Consider the following 17,434-nt stretch of genomic DNA (forward strand, 5'->3'; position numbering starts at 1 on the left):
AAGTTAGATCATTATTATTCATCACGGGTTGACTATCGGTTTGTCGAGTCTTTTCTTGAAAACTCTCAGCTCACGTGGTGTATACATTCGACCGTTGGTGATGGTCGCTCCTCCCTTTGTCCCCGTGTGCATTACACCAAAATTTCTAGCTAGCACACGGGAACAAAGGAGAAGCGACCCCCACGACAACAGTCGGGATTCTTCGTCCTCTCATATATATATGGTGGAACTCTCCCTCACTGATTCCTCTCTGACATTTGCGACCGTCGGTGATGGTAGCTCCTCCTTTCGTTCTCGAGTGCATTACACCAAATTGTCTAGCACACGGGAACGAAGGAGAAGCTACCCCCACGACAACACAGTCGGGATTCTTCGTCCTCTCATATATGGTGGAGACTCGACAGACTTACAGTCAACCCGAAATATCGTTTAATTATCTTTCTAAAAGAGGATTTGGCTGGTCTCACCTCGATGTCGGAGGGGGCGGTGACGGGGACGACGGCGGGGATGATGGAGGGGCCGGGAGGGGGGGGGGGGGCTCCTAGATTTCTGCGAAAACAAAAACTCTATAAGCTATCAACTAATCATAGTGCTCTCCAATTTTAGCATTCAAAGTAGGATCGGAGTAGTTTTCCACTTTGAGCATTCAATAAGCAAAATCAAATCACAAAATAAAGTAGTATTCAAATTAGGATGCATTCAATTATAAGCAAAACTACATCATCTCCATGCGTCCGTACATCGCCGAATATTATCACTAATACACCTCGAATACTATCATACATATAGCATCGCTAGTACAGCTAGAACAGTAGCGCCCGACGGACATCGGCGCGGGCGGTGGACACCCAAAGGGACGGAACCATCACAGGATCATAGCTCCAGTGAGATCCCTGAAGAACCTGCCAGGTACTGTCGAACCTGCCCTCCAATGCAACCATGTAGCGACGGACATGCTGGTCCTCCTCGCTGACACGGTGACGTACCTCCTCCGCGGTGTCCGGAAGCCTCGGCACCGTCACTGGCCCACGCGAGCGCCACCAAACAAGGATCGGGTCAACGACGGGCTGGTTCCTCACCAACCTACGCCCACCGGAAGGTAGCACCTCCCAAAACCAGCCCGGCGGAGCCCAGTCCCGGACATGGCCCCTCTGATCAAGCCGGCCTCCTCCGCCGAGTCGACGACGAGGATGCGGGATAGGCATCGTCGACATCGATGCGGGAATAATTGCTTTACCTAAAAAAACAAACTAGTTCTATTAATTTCCTTACTATAAATAGAATAAAGTAGTACTTACTAAAAATAAACTAGCTAGTTTAACTAGTTCTATTATTTTTCTAACTAATTCTATTAAACACTTTCTAGGTAGTACTTACTAAAAGTTATCGGGGAGGGGGGTACATATATCGACAACGACATACCCGATAAAAAATAAGAAGAGGAAGAAGACGCAAAAAAAAGAGGAGAAGAAGAAAGGAATAGAGGAGGAGATCGAAGAAAAAAAAAGAAAAAAAGAGGAGAAGAAGAAGGAATAGAATAATATATTATTCTATTTTTTCTTCTTCTCCTCTATTCCTTCTTCTTCTACTCTTTTTTTTCTTCTTTTTCATCTTCTTATTTATTTCTCCTCTACTTCCTCTCCTCTTCTTCTCTTCTTCTCTTCTTCTTCTCCTTCTTATTTTCCTTTTTTCTCTCCTTCTTTTTCTTCTAAATATGAACATACATAAATGACTTTGATCATACACAATTTCTATGAACAAAAAAAATCATGAAAATTCTATGAACAAAATTACAACAGAAAAAATCATAAAAATTCTATGAAAAAATTGATATATTCTTTGCATATGAACATACAAACATTTGCATATTCAATAATAATATCACCAAAAAAATCTAAACTACACATCTAAATTAATACATCTAAATTACAACAACTAAATTATCTAATTAACTACACATCCAAATTAATACAACTAAATTACAAATCTAACTACACATCCAAATTAATACTACACATACAAATCTAATTACAACAACTAAATCTAACTACACATCCAAATTAATACTACACACACAAATCTAATTACATCCAAATTAATACTACACACATACAAATCTAATTACAACAATCTAATTACAAATCTAACTACACATCCATATTACAGGGAGGAGGAGGGGATCGGGGCGGCGCTCACAGGGTGGCGGAGGGCGACGGCGTGGGTGGCGGAGGGCGACGGCGACCGCGGCGGGCCGGGGGCGGAGGGCGGCGACGGTGATGTACGGGGCGACGGCTCGGGGGCGCGCGGCGGATGCCGACGGCGACGGCGGCGGGGGGCGGAGGACGACGGCGACGGGCGATGGCGTGGGCTCGGGGGCACGTGCGACGGCGACGACGACGGGGCAGCCTGGCGGCGTAGATCGAGCTCGCGGCGTCGTCGGGCGGGGGGACACTGGCGATGGAAATCAGCAAATTTCCAAAGTGTTACTTATATAGCAAAGGCTTTGGTCCCGGTTGGTGGCTCCAACCGGAACCAATACCCACCCTTTGGTCCCGGTTGGTGCCACCAACCGGGACTAAAGGCCTCTTTTCACCAGCGCAAAGGGCGGGAAGCATAGGCCTTTGGTCCTGGTTGGTGGCACCAACTGGGACTAAAGGGGGGGCATTGGTCCCGGTTGGTGCCACCAACCCGGACCAAGGGCCTTGCGCTGCCCGCGGCCAAAAGTTTAGTCCCACCTCGCTAGTTGAGAGGGGCTCGGAGTGGTTTATAAGCCCCACTGCGGCTGCCCTCTCGAGCTCCTCTCAAATGCAGGCTTACGGGCCTAATGTTACACTGTGCTGTCTGTGGGCCTATTGGGCCTTCTGCGGGCCTGGATCCTGGCCCAGGTTGGGTTTCTAGTCGTATTCAGGCCGTGGTGGCCCAATAGGTGGCAGTTTTTTATATTTTTTGCATTATTTATTTTCTTTTGTTTTTTTCTTTATTTTTTAATTCTTTTTGCTTTTAGGTCAGCAAAATTATAAACTGTCTGTTAGTGCCATTAGTTTTAGAAAACATATAAACTTTCTAGTAATGCCATTAGTTCTTTATGAAAATTCTTTTCGCTGTATTTAGTTTTTTTATTTTCTTTTTTGCTATATTTATTTTGTTTTATTTCTACTTACAACAAAAAACTTATTTATTTTATTTTATTTTGTTTCTAATTACTTATTTATTTTACTTTATGATAATTCTTTCTGCTATTAAAGTTTCTATCAAAAAAGTTCTTTATGAAAATTCTTTTTGCTTTTAATGATTGAAAATAAAAAAGAGGCGCAATGCGCGTTGATTTGCTTCAAGCCTTTCGGAATAGTGTAGACTGCACTGCACATAGCTCGATGCAGTCTACCTTATTCCTCAAGGCTTGAAGCTAAGCAACGTGAGCATTGCGCCTCTTCTTCATCGTCTCTGCACTCAGGGCTTATAAACCGCTCCTAGTGCCTCTCAGCTAGCGAGGTGGGACTAAAAAACTGCTTAGCTAGTAAGAAACTCTAGTACCGTTTCGTGCCACGAACAGGTACTAAAGGTGCTCGTGGGGCCACAGCCTCATTAGTACCGGTTCGTGGCACCAACAGGGACCAAAGGGTGGAATTGGTCCCGGTTCGTGCCACCAATGGCATGTTACAAAACGGACAATCTCTTTCAAAGTATCATGATTTCATCCGGAAACTCGTCTGTTACAAAGGGATTTCGAACTCCTGACTTTTTGTGTGTTCAAAATGCACCATTCAAAGCCACATCATCATTTTTCAATCCTTTCTGACTTCATTTGTTATTTTTCATGCATTTACTAATTATTTTGAGCTATAAGACCCTAAAATTGAAAAGCATTTCAAATGAACTCTGAAAAGGTTGAAAGTTGGCATGATATCATCATTTCATCCACATAGCATGTGCAAGAAAGTTGAGAGGGTTACGGCATAAACTGGATGCACTTCGTGTACAAAACGGACAATCTCTTCCAGACGCATTTTATTTTTATTTATTTTACTGCTGCTATTTTTATTTATTTTATTGCTGCTATTTTTACTTAATTTATTAAGGTTTATTTATTGTAGTTACTATAGTTTAATTTATTTTATTTTATTAAGGTTTATTTAGTTTTATTTAGTTTTATTAAGGTTTATTTATTTTATAAATATAAAAAAAGAAAATAGATGCGCTTATAGAGAAAATTCAACCTAAATTCATAATAAATTTCTATGAAATTTACTATGAATTTAGGTCAAATTCCCTGTATAAGGGCATCTATTTTCACTTTAAAAGGCAGAGAGGGACGGGCTTATAAACTGGTGTGAGCCCCCTTCGGTTGGCGAGGTGGGACTAAACACTGGCCGCGCCCTTTAGTCCCGGTTTGTGGTATGAACCGGGGCTAAAGGGTGGTGGGCCAGGAGCGTGGCCCATTGGTCCCGGTTTGTACCACCAACCGGGACCAAAGGGTCCATACGAACCGGGACCAATGCCCACGAGGCCCCGGACAGCCCCCTGGGCTCACGAACCAGGTCCAATGCTCACATTAGTCCCGGTTCATGACTGAACCGGGGCTAATGTGAAAACTGCCCTGTGACCTTTGCCCCGTTTTCTACTAGTGTGGGCCCAGTGGTGAATCTAGACAGAAAATGAAGGGTGGGCTCAAAGTCTATGCAAGTCTGTATCATGCAAACTGCGTTGGGTTGAGCTGGCAGGTGGCTAAGTTGGGCCTTGATACTAGTAGTAAAAAGTTTTCAGTGCTAGAGGGCGCTTCAGCCTGTTAAAGCCCCCCCCCCCCAGTAGATTTGCCCTTGGTTGGGCCCACATGTCGTGCACACAAAGGCAGGTGCCTTAAGGCACCGAAGCGCTGTCCGTGTGATTGATGTGAAGTACGCTGATGGTTCGTTATTTGATGGCCTTCTGCCTATAGTGGAATGCAAAACATGAGTTAATGATAAAACCACCTGGTTGGATGTAGTTGTTTGTGGTATAGATAATGTTGAATATGATCACCGCATGAAGTCGTCGGTGTTGGTTTGAGTCGTGCACCAACAGTTTGACATATGTAATTTGGCCAGTATTATTTGTGACTCGGTGTTATGAAGAAAAATCAGATATTTAATATTTTTTTCATTGTTTTTGATATACCTTACCACTCATGTCAAGTGGTAGATATTTAATAGTTGCTCTTCTTACTTTTTATTTATTGAGTTGCAGACTTAATTTTTCCTTGAATTTCATGTAAAAGGTGACTCCATAAGAAAGATTTATGGACTCATCCCGGTCTTCTCTCAATGTAAGAGTCTCCTTAGTAACAAAATCGATTGCTGATTGATATAAAAAAATTATTTTCTTTCAATAAATGGAAGTTGAACACTGGTATAAATTCTTCTAGAGAAGATCACATGGTTTACAGCTAAGCCTGTGAGTTATCATTGTGTGTAAGAAGACTGACCACCAATGATCAACTTGGTTTTCTTGTAAACAAAAGATATGGGGAACTGGACAACTGAAAGAGCAAGAGAAAGTGACATGTGTTGAGCTATGCTAAATCAACAACATTTTTATTATCTATATCTCTCTCTCCAAATAAGATGATGACTATAATTTGAAGAAGAAAAAAACTCCTTTTCATTTGTCAGTTTGCTTGCTAGAAAGCGATAGTTGCCATGCCGTGGAGTTAATTAATTAATCATTTAAAATTCAGCTACTATGGGGCTGCACGTCCTAGATACTACAGGTGTTTGTCTTGTTGCTTTGAGCTGTCTAGAGACAATTGCATGTTAGTTAGGTCATTCGGATGCTAATTTTGTTTATCAGATCGGGTACCTCTCTGTCAGACTTGGCAACGATTTGCTTGTTGATTGTGAATGCTAATTCTACACCAATTAACGTCATTAATAAAATGAAAACGAATTTGGTTTGATACATACTGTACTATATATATAGAATGAGAGAGATTAGTTGGTATTTAAAATTTAGTTAACCGATTGGACTAATAGGGTCTTATATTTTAATAATGTGTAAACACGCCAGACTAAGCAAGATCTTATCTGTTTGCAGTTAAAAAAAAGATCTTATATGTTTGTGTGTGAACACGTCAGACTGGCGAAGAGGCAAGAGGTGATGACTAGTCAACTGAGTTGTGCAATATATGGGCTGGTGAAGTACTCCAACCTATGAATTTTTACTCATCTATACATTGCTAAAACTCACGATAAAAATTCATGAAACAACGTCGCATGCACCTATTGTATCATAAATTTGGGAAATCCATATTCGATCTTTATCTCGAGGAAAAATATATTCAGCACTAATATTATTAATGGGCCAAAATTGCAAACCACATTGAATTAGCTACTGTTCATAGCTAGATTTGTCTTTTCTGTGTCTAGATTTGTATTTTGAATTTAGCACTATGGCATCATGTGGCATAACTGATATATGTAGGGTTCTAGTATTTTTTAATAATAAGAGTCACAATATTTTGGGCACTCCTAGTCCCAGGTGATGTTTCATGTCTGCATCCTACTATATGGTTTGATGTAAGTTGTTATGGACAGGCGCGGTGTCATTTTTTCTACCAGTAGTATATTTACCAATATTTAGGTTGGATATTTATAACCGCTGTGTGCTTGCACAATGCAACGATTGAGGGGCTCGAATGTCAGGTTATTGTGTGTTTTTCTTCCTTTTTGTGTGCGTCTGGTCCATTTCCATTATGGAATATTAAATTCTTGAAAATAAATATGAAGCTCAACGAGACATCTGTTCTAATTATATTGTATATGTTTCTACCATCTTAATGTGTGCCTTCATGTTTTAGTGCCAACTGAAGCCCAACTGGAAGATATGGCGCAAGGTAATCTAGCCAGTGTGCAACAAGAAGATGTTCAGGCTGCACCCCTACATATCTTCAGGAACTTGCTCTTTGGACTCATACATGTCTTCTTTTTTTGCACCAGTGTTCCCATGAACTTCAGAGTTCAGACATCAAACTTCAGAATGAGGCCCATGCAGATGTCTGTGCACCCACTGAATGAGCGAACGACAGCCCTGGAGGAGCTGGAGCAGCCGAACCGCCTTGCTCGATGACACCAAAGTGCTCCAGGAGCCGCGTGATGAGCACGCCGGCGACGTACGACAGCCCCGACGAGCTCACCGCGATCGTCAGGTAGTACATGAGGGTCTTGAAGTATGCCCTGGGTGCTGTCTGGACATGCGCCTTTCCGAGCGCTAGCAGAGCGATGGAGGCAAGCGAAGCACCGGCGACAGCCATCATCTTGTTCTCCCTGTCATTGCTCTCGCGGAACGACAGTCCGTAGATGACTGGTGGAAGCAACCCGAACACCATGTATGAGAGCAGGGCCAGGACCATGTGGAGCTGGGCTTTAGACCGCCTTCCGAGCTGCAGCCAGTAGTGGCCGACTTGCTCATTGTCGTCGTTCACGTCTCGGATGTCTCTCAGATCGGCGATCTGTCATCGACGGTGAAATGACATGTTAGTTTTTGGTGTTTCGGGGGTGAGTTTTCTGTAATGATCAGTAAAACAGTGTGAAAACTCAGTCGGAGAGAAGTTTGTTACATTGTGGTAAATGAGAGGAAGCCCTCCGATAAGGTTGGCTATGCCCAGGATGAATATGTCCACTGCAGGCAAGTGAGAAAAAAAAATTCATTACATGGAACAATACAAATATCAGTGTCAAAATAGTGCATTCATCATGTAAATATTTTTTTTGCTTTTGCAAAGATTCATCAGGTAAATATGTGGATAGTAAGCAAGTAACTGACATGTTTTTGCTCCACTTGATGCTGCTGCCGAAACAACGGAGAGGCTGGTGACTGACTCCACTAAGCCTCCATACACTATGGCTTTCAGTATATCCCAGTCATCCCTCTGTTGGGGTCTAGGAGCAACCTGATTCACATCTCCGAAGACTGGTACCACAACATGATCTGCCGGTTGAGCATTCGGCGAGGTTTGCATATCGCCCCTCCCGATAGTCGTCATGTTCGGGCCGTCGACCTTGAGTGTTGACGTGTGACTTGCATGGGTCGTAAATGAGCCATTCTCGAAGGTTGTCGGCGCAGTTCCATGAACATCTGAACAAGCATAACTACTGCTATCAGGCTGCACCTCTGAATAACAGTAGTTCATGCATACTGCTCACTTTACCAGGCTTACCTTCATGGCCAAGTAGGTGGTGAGTTGCATCCATGGTAACTCCACCGGCAGGCTTCAGGGGAGGCATGTCACCGGTTATCACTTCCATTACGTCTGAGTGAAAGATTCCTGCATGCGATGTTTCTATTGTCTGTTACTCTAGTCCACTGCACTGACATAGTGGTCCTAAATAAATTGTGATGATGCAATTAACATGGACAAATTAGGCTTCCTGATCTAATGCCTGATTGTTCTTTCATGAAAAAAAAGAAGGTTAGTATGCTTGATCAAACTCTGCTAACCATTATTTGGCATATTCTGCGTTTATAAGCAAATATAGCCGTTGCAGCTTATTGTCGATAAAGGAATCATCTGTGAATCCATTAGAAAAACAATGTTGCGCGCGATGTACCTGCAGCAGACGATGAGTGGGTGGCTGCTGCTGCTGATGTGGTTGTAGAGGATGTGGTAGCTATTGCCGATGTGGTCGTAGTTGTGGTGGTTGTCGTGGTCTGATCTTCCGACGATGATTCGGTTATCGAGTGGTCTGGTTTTACAACTATGCCATGGCTATGATGAACATAGGATGTGCTAGATTCAGTTGTTGTGGTTGTATCATTGGGGCTTTCCGTATCAGACAACAGTGGCGTGGTCGCTGGATCTGCAACATGCTGTTGTTCAGCTGATGAAAGAAACATCAGTCGCGGATAACTTGGTCAGGAGAACATAAGTTACATACCTGGAGCAGTTTGGTTCTCCGAAGATGATTCGACTGTCGACTGCTCTGGTTTTACAACCGTGCCATGACTATGATGAACATATGATGTGCTAGATTCAGTTGTTGTGGTTGTATTGTTGGAGCCCTGTGTACCGGACAACAGGGGCACTGTCACTGAATCTGCAATATGTTGAATTGTTCAGCTAAAGAAGAGAACATCTACTTCAGGGTAATTAATAACTACGCATGTATTTTTTGAAGTTTGTCAGGAGAACATATATAGGTTACAAACATACCAGCAGGATGAGGTTGGTTTGGGCTATCTCCTGGCTGGAAACAAGACAGAAGCCAGCTTGTGCAATTTTCAGACCGAGGAGGCGTGTCCTCTGATGCCCGAGGAGGCAGAACACCAACTTGGTCCACATCCCTCCTCCCAAATATACGGAATATGTTGAAACTGCATCCTGGTTACAAGAAAACAGATGTTAAGCCAGTCCCATTTGATCGAAATGAAATGCCTCTAATTAAATGTTACCGATACCTGCTGGAATGAAGAAGGAGAAGCATGACAAACATCGGAACACGTTGGGTGACTCTTGCTCATCACTTCCAGGAAAAGTAGCAGAAGGCAGTGGCACTGTTACTTCTTCAGTGTACGGTCTCTTTGACGGTCCATCGGGGGTTGCTGGCCTTACTGTCCTTTTCCTCTTCTTCAGGATCACCCTCCGAGTTATGCATGATTTGCAGTTGGGACAGAACAGGTCATGAGTTTCTTGCTGGTCCAAAATCTTCTCGAGGTCGTACTCTTCGACCTTCGGCTGAGCCTCTGTGACATGTTTGTCCTTGTCAACTTCAGTTGGGTACATTTGAGTCTTGTTGATTTCAAACAGGTACTCTGCCTTAGGTTCAGCACCGTTGGGGACCTGATGTGAACCATTTGAGTGTGATCCATTTTCTAACTTGCCTTTGTTTGGACCATGGTTGATTTCTTGAACACTGCCATTTTCATGTGCTTCAAGCTCTTTGCCTTTCGGACTCGGATTTCCGTTTGCGTCTTGCTTTTCGGCACCAGATCGCATCGTTCCCGTGACCAGATATCTGGCACTTACCTCAGTAATAATATCAGGAACTGAAAAACAAAGGGAGAAACATCAGTACTAATCCAAACATTGTGAAGCAACTTTACATTTTATTTTGCACGGCAACAAATTTATAAAAAATATGACAGGAAGAGCAAAGAAACCAAGCTAGAATTGCAGGTATGCTAGATAAACTGAAGTTAGTCACAGCTGTCCTAAATTTCCTCATCGCCATATTGCTCGGTCTCAGCACTAACCTTTGTTCGGTGAGCCGTAAAACGATCCTTTCTTCTCAACTAACGATTCGATATTCCGTTCGATTCGGTGGCGATAGCCTCGATGATCTACGGTACCATTTCCACAGGGACTACTCAGGCGGTACGTCCAATCGCAGTGCCGGCACTTCCATAACCCTTCAGTAAAGCAATAGAAAGCTAACCTTTCAGTAAAGCAATAAGAAACTAGCTTTACTACTTATATTATCGAACGACCACAGAGCTAAGGCTTGAGTGAAGCAATAGAAAACTAATTTTAAGAGAACGACCACAGTGTCTAATCTCAATTATAACTTGTATAAGAAAGACTACGCGGACTCGGGGAGCTTCCGAGTCACCGTCAGCATCTCCCATGGAAGGCTACATGCATATCAATGAATTGAGTGGTCAGCAAAACGTTTCCAATGATTCTGAGTGAGGCCTAGATCAGATGAGAGGGATGTTGGCATATATCACTTTCACTGAGATTTTGTCCTTTTTAGCATGCGTTCCGCGTGTCCTTTTTCGTCTGGTTTCTGGATAAGATCTCCAGGATACTGAATGCAATAATCACTGCATCCAGGTAAATAAAACTGAGGGAGCAAAGACAGAAGAGTAATTAAAACTTTCTCACATTTGTCACCATCCACACACTGCCTAGAGCTCTTACAAGATGACAAACTGAGGGAGAATATGGATTCTTTTTTGGAGAATTATTGCTTTCCAGAAATGGACAAATTAAGGAATAAGAAGCAGGTGGAGCCTGAAATAACTGCAGCAGGAGTTCTCTCCTGCAGGAAAATAATGCAGCCTCCACATCCATCAACAAAGAAATTAATTAAGCAAGAGGAATTGGACCAACCAATTAAATCCCATTCCTAATCTTCTTCTTCTCCCCATGAGGAAAAATAATAATTATACTATGCAGGAGCATATGGGTAGGAAACAGAGGCGTGGGATGTCACCTTTGGCTGCATCGAAGAAGATACTCTTGTGACGCTGCTGCTCCTCTTCAGCAACCTTGGGTTCTTCAGGAGCCTCTTCCTGCTTCTTCTCCTCCTCCTCATGAGCCTTAAGCTCCTCTGCTTCTCCTCCATTGTCATGGCCATGGTTCCCATTCTCATGGGCATGGACCAGCAGCCTATTCTTGATCTCCCTCGTCAGCAGCTCCCCTGCAGCAGCAGCGGCGGCGGTGGCGGTGGCGGTGGCGACGGCAGTGCCGCCGCCCTCCGCCTCCATGACCTCCACCTCCTCCTTGAAGTGGTCCCACGCCGCCGGCTGCGGGCTCTCCACCGCCACCTCCATCATTCTCTCCCCTCCTCACAAAGTACTGCGCTACTGTATAAAAGATCTCTCTGGTCTAGGTCCTGCTCCGCTCTGTATTTTATACTGCTGGCGCAGGCGTGGCCTCAATCTCCATGCTAGCAGCCGCAGCCGTGTGTGGTGTGGGGAAGAAGAGAAGGGATTAATCTATTGATGTTGATGAAATCAATGTGTTGTCAAATGCAATGCAGAGATGGGGCTTCTTGACTTTTGCAGGAGGGAGAGAGCAGGAGAAGATCGTTCATCATGTGAGTGAGTGAGATAGAGATTGCCTGGAAACAAGTGCACCCTACCTACAGCATGGCCCACCTGTCCGTCTTTCACATGTGCTGCCCTGCTCTGCTGGGTACAGAACAGGATAAGGCTAGTATAACTTTTCTTGCATCACCTCAAGTACTACTGAAATGCATCAGGCCAACCAGCAACAACCAACCACATTTGTTTGTTTCTCACTCATTGAAAAAGAAAGAATTATTCTCATGCTGTCAGTGAGATAAAATGATTTTGTTTTTGATTTTTTCTTCTTGTTAAAATTTCAGGTGACATAGCTGAAGGCCTGAAGCATGTGTTACACAGAAATCTACTGTACCTTGCTTGTTGCAGATGGCAGAGTTGAACTGAACTGAATCATCTATGCAGTCTGAACTCAGTTGAAGATATATATGGTTGATGAGTTGAGATTACCATGTGTACAGGCCCACGCATGCTTCAGCTTACATCACACGATTGACCTTCTTATGAGCACTATATAAATAAAACTGTCTTTGTCTCTCTCTTCTTTCTACGAGTCTGCTTAACACAAAATTGATCAGTCGATTAGTAAAAGAAACTATTCTTTGTAGAATTAAATAAATGGAATTTGGACATTTTTTATGTATTCTTCTAGAGAAGATACCACCCCTCTAATCCATATTAATTGACACTCACTTAGTAAAACTTTGTACTAAAGTTATACTAAGCATGCGTCAGTTAATCTGTATTCGAGGGAGTACGTGGTTACAGGCTTACAGCTAACCTGTGAGTTGTCATAGTGTAAGAAGGCTAATCACCAATGATAATTAACCCTAGTTTTCTTGTAAACAAAGGAGTTGAGGAGCTGGAAGGCTGAAAGAGCAGGAGAAAGTGACACTTGTTAGACAATGTAAATGTGTACGTGGTGGTGCAGTATAAACCACGTACATGTATAGTTGGGTTGCGTGGGTTGTACTCTAGGTAGTTTAGGTTAGTTGGGATTGATCTCTATCTTGTATAGATCTTAGCTTAAGGATCAATCCTCTAACAACCTGAACTATCGCCCTTGTACCTATGATCTATAAATAAGACGCAACGCGTCCTTGCGAAAGCATACGCTTCAACCATATTTTACATGGTATTCAGAGCCTAACATCTAGCACATCCCAAAACCCTAGCCATGGCCTCAAGCTCCACCGCCGCCGCCGCACCAGCCCTCATTCCCATCGCCGATCGCCTCCATCGCTCCAACTTCCTGGTGTGGCGTGCCCAAGCGGTTGCTGCCATCCGCGGCGCTCAGCTCGTCTCCTACATCAACCCAAACAGAGAAGAGCCGGCGCCCAAGCTCACGGACAAGGAGGGCAAGCCAACAGATGTGCCCAATCCGGCGTATGAGATCGGCAAGGCGCAGGATTCCCAGGTTCTGAGTTTTCTGTTCAATTCAGTCTCACCTCCTGTGATGATCCAGATTGCCCACTGCACCACGGCCTCGGCAGCATGGACTGCCATCACGGAGATGTTCATCTCCCAAACCCAGGCGCACGTGGTGAACACGAGGATCGCCCTGTCAAACACCAAGAAGGGCACCTCGACTGTTGCCGAGTACATCGGCCGCATGAAGGCGCTCGGAGACGAGCTGGCTTCTGTTGGGAAGCCCCTCACCAACGATGACATGGTGTCATACATCCTCGCCGGCCTCGACTTCGACTACATGGGCTTCGTCTCCTCCCTGTGCGCCAGGGCCGAGCCGATCAAGGTGAACGAGCTCTACTCCCTCCTCGTCGGCTTCGAGAACAGGCTCGCCATGTTCGACGGCGGGCATCAATCCTCTCACTCCTCCGCCAACGTCGTCTCTCGTGGCGACGGTTGTGGTGGACGAGGGGGTGGACGTGGCGGCGGCGGCCGCGGACAAGGTCGTGGAGGTCGCGGCCAAGGAGGAGGCCGCAACGATCTTCCTGAGGTCTTCTGTCAGATCTGCTCCAAGCCCAATCATGTTGCTATGGAGTGCTACCGCCGCTTCGACATCACGTTCACCAAGGAGAAGAGCGCAACGGCTGTCAACACCAACACCAGCTCCTACGGGGTCGACACCAACTGGTACGTCAACACAGGGGCGACAGATCACATCACCACAAGCTCACCATGAGGGAGAAGTACTCTGGCCAGGATCAAGTGAACATGCCCAACGGCGCAGGTATGAAAATTAGCCATGTTGGTCAAGCCTACATTCATACCCCCCACTCGCAATCTCCATCTTAAAGATATATTGCATGTTCCTAAAGCAACCAAAAACTTGATCTCTACTCATCGTTTATCACATGACAATCATGCCTTTCTTGAAACTCATCCACACTATTTCTTTGTCAAGGACAAGGCAACGAAGAAAACCCTCCTCCAAGGCAGGTGTAGGGGTGGCCTCTACCCCCTCTCATCTGCACCTTTGAGCTCGGGCAGGCAGGCGTTTGGTGCCACCAAGGTCTCTCCATCGAGGTGGCACAGCCGATTAGGTCACCCTTCGTCAACAATCGTTCAGCATGTTCTTAGGAAGAATAAATTTTCCTTTTCAAATAGTGAGTTGAATAAAGAGAGTGTATGTGATGCTTGCCAAAAAGGCAAAAGTCACCAACTCCCCTATCCGAATTCCATTAGTGTTTCCAATGCTCCTTTAGAGCTAGTTTTTTCTGATGTATGGGGGCCTGCCCGAGATTCTATTAATAGAAAGAATTATTATGTGAGTTTCATTGACGATTTCAGCAAGTTCACTTGGATTTACATTCTTAAACATAAGTCTGAAGTGTTCAAAATATTTCATGAATTCGAAGCTCTTGTTGAAAGACGCTTTAATCGTAAAATCATCACCATGCAAACAGATTGGGGTGGTGAGTACGAGCGTTTAAACTCCTTCTTTCGGCAAATTGGCATCACTCATCACGTCTCCTGCCCTCACGCACACCAGCAAAACGGGTCGGCCGAGAGGAAACACCGGCACCTTGTGGAAGTTGGACTCTCACTATTAGCCCATGCCTCCATGCCCTTAAAATTTTGGGATGAGGCCTTTATAGCTGCCACATACCTTATCAATAGAACACCCAGTAAGGTGATAAACCTTGAAACACCTCTCGAACGATTGTTCCAGGAGAAACCAAATTATCATGCTCTCCGCACCTTTGGGTGCGCATGTTGGCCTAATCTCCGCCCATTCCACTCTAAGAAGCTTGAATTCCGCTCCAAACGTTGTGTTTTTCTTGGTTATAGCAATCTTCACAAAGGATTCAAGTGTTTGGATGTAGCCGCTGGACGAGTTTACATATCTCGTGACGTCGTGTTTGATGAAACCGTGTTTCCTTTTGGCTCACTAAACCCCAATGCCGGTGCTCTCCTTAGGTCAGAAGTTCTTCTTCTCCCTGAAAATTCCGTCACCACCGAGCCTCTTGATCACGGGGATGAAATTAGTGCTAATCCATCGGTTAATTTTCATGCAAATCCTGCTATAAATTTTGGAGGAAATCCTGTTGTGCGCCATGATTTTATGCAGCACCAGACTGACGCGGAACACGAGGAGGATCCAGGTGCTGGCGCGTCTGGCGGCGACAGTTCTGCAGGCGGCGATCCCGAGCGCAATCTCTCGAACGCCGCGCCTGCAGGTGGGGACAGCGATTCGCCCACGCGCGACAGCGACCTGCCCACGTGCGACCGCGACCCGTCCACGTGCACGCCTCCACGCGCTGACGCTAACTGTGGGCCCGCTGGGAGCAGCCCCACAGCGCACTCCGGATCAGGCAGGTACAGGGGTGGTACGGCGGCTCCTCCGAGTCGCCAGGTGGCGGCCTCTGCGCCGCGGATCGACGCGGGAGAACGGCAGGCCCCCGACAGCATCTCTGGGTCTGCCACTGATCCTGTCGAGATCCACCTCGGATCGGGTGCGCCTGGCTCGTCTGCGGCAGATCCGGCGGGATCTTCTATGCCAGCTGCGGGATCTTCTGCGGCTTCCTCAACAGTTGCTGCACCCGAACAAACTCGGCGTACACGATCCCAGCATGGTATTGCAAAACCCAAAGTACGTACAGATGGTACGGTCAGGTATGGTAAAACCAAGTTTGCTGGTCTTGCTACAACAGAAGAACCAAACAATCTACATGAAGCTTTTGAAAGTAAAAAATGGAAAAATGCAATGGATGGGGAATATGGTGCACTAATCAAAAACAAAACTTGGCACTTAGTTCCTCCGGCCAAGGGCAGAAATATTATTGATTGCAAATGGGTTTATAGAATTTAAAGAAAAGCTACAGGAGAAATAGATAGATACAAAGCCAGGCTAGTTGCAAAAGGCTTTAAACAAAGATATGGCATTGACTATGAGGACACCTTTAGTCCGGTTGTTAAAGCAACTACTGTCAGACTTGTTCTATCTATTGCAGTATCAAAAGGTTGGAGTCTTCGTCAATTGGATGTGCAGAATGCGTTCCTTCATGGCGTTCTAGAGGAAGAAGTGTATATGAGACAACCTCCTGGGTATGAAGTGAAAAACAAGCAACATTATGTATGTAAGCTTGATAAGTCCTTGTATGGGTTGAAGCAAGCACCTAGAGCATGGCATTCTAGGTTAAGTGAAAAACTTCAAAGGCTTGGCTTCAAACCATCAAAAGCTGACACTTCATTATTCTTTTTTAGCAAAGGCAAGATCACCATCTTTATGCTTGTGTATGTCGATGACATTATTGTGGCTAGCTCTTCACAGGAGGGAACTACAACATTGTTGGAAGATCTCAGAAGGGATTTTGCCTTGAAAGATCTCGGTGATTTGCATTATTTTTTGGGAATATAGAGGTGAAGAAAGTCAAGGATGGTATACTTCTAACTCAAGAAAAATATGTATCAGATGTATTAAAACGTGCTGGTATGATGAATTGCAAAGTGTCAAATATGCCTCTGTCCACATCCGAAAAGCTCTCTAAAGAAAACGGTGAAATCCTGGGAGCTCATGATTCTACAAATTATAGAAGTGCGGTAGGTGCATTACAGTACTTGACTTTAACAAGGCCTGATATATCCTTCTCTGTCAATAAAGTATGTCAATTCTTGCACTCTCCTACACTTGAACATTGGACTGCAGTAAAAAAGAATTCTCAGATATCTCAGAGGAACCATGAGCACTGGACTTAAATTTTCCAAGTCAAGTTCTACATTGGTAAGTGCCTTTTCAGATGCAGATTGGGCAGGATGTCCAGATGACAGAAGGTCCACAGGTGGCTTTGCTGTTTTCTTTGGACCCAACTTGATATCTTGGAGTGCACGCAAACAAGCAACAGTGTCAAGGTCCAGTACTGAGGCAGAATACAAGGCCTTAGCAAATGCCACGGCTGAAATTATATGGGTTCAAACTCTGTTGAAAGAGCTAGGTGTGATACACTCACCAGTTGCATGTCCTTGGTGTGATAATATTGGTGCCACTTACCTTTCAGCAAACCCAGTGTTCCATGCAAGAACAAAACATATCGAAGTTGACTATCACTTCGTGAGAGAAAGAGTAGCCAAGAAGCTGCTGGACATTCGTTTCATTCCCACCAATGATCAAGTTGCAGATGGCTTTACCAAAGCCTTATCATGGCGTAAATTGGAAGATTTCAAGAGCAATCTCAACTTGGTAAGTTATGATTGA

General features: G+C 44.7%; 1 protein-coding gene and 1 pseudogene across 3 annotated transcripts; one reads left to right on the forward strand and one right to left on the reverse strand.

The window, feature by feature from the left end:
* Positions 1 to 6,725: 6,725 nt before the first annotated feature.
* On the reverse strand, positions 6,726 to 11,839 carry LOC109747678 (membrane protein of ER body-like protein). 3 transcript variants are annotated; one of them, XM_020306705.4, is made up of 10 exons: positions 11,187 to 11,839; positions 10,225 to 10,380; positions 9,430 to 10,017; positions 9,185 to 9,352; positions 8,910 to 9,068; positions 8,583 to 8,831; positions 8,192 to 8,299; positions 7,798 to 8,109; positions 7,592 to 7,653; positions 6,726 to 7,483 (listed from the first exon to the last, which is right to left on the reverse strand). In XM_020306705.4, the coding sequence occupies exons 1-10, from the start codon at positions 11,527 to 11,529 to the stop codon at positions 7,007 to 7,009; spliced, it is 2,622 nt and encodes an 873-aa protein (XP_020162294.1). In that variant the 5' UTR covers positions 11,530 to 11,839; the 3' UTR covers positions 6,726 to 7,006. The 3 variants fall into 3 exon arrangements, with proteins under 3 accessions (XP_020162294.1, XP_040252990.1, XP_040252991.1); XM_040397056.3 differs by having other exon boundaries at positions 8,583 to 8,852; positions 11,187 to 11,722; XM_040397057.3 differs by lacking the exon at positions 10,225 to 10,380 and having other exon boundaries at positions 8,583 to 8,852; positions 11,187 to 11,722.
* A 1,116-nt stretch (positions 11,840 to 12,955) lies between these two features.
* Positions 12,956 to 17,434, forward strand: LOC141026644 (uncharacterized; annotated as a pseudogene).

Source organism: Aegilops tauschii, chromosome 7 (assembly GCF_002575655.3).
Source record: "Aegilops tauschii subsp. strangulata cultivar AL8/78 chromosome 7, Aet v6.0, whole genome shotgun sequence".
In the NCBI taxonomy this organism is placed as follows: Eukaryota; Viridiplantae; Streptophyta; class Magnoliopsida; order Poales; family Poaceae; genus Aegilops; species Aegilops tauschii.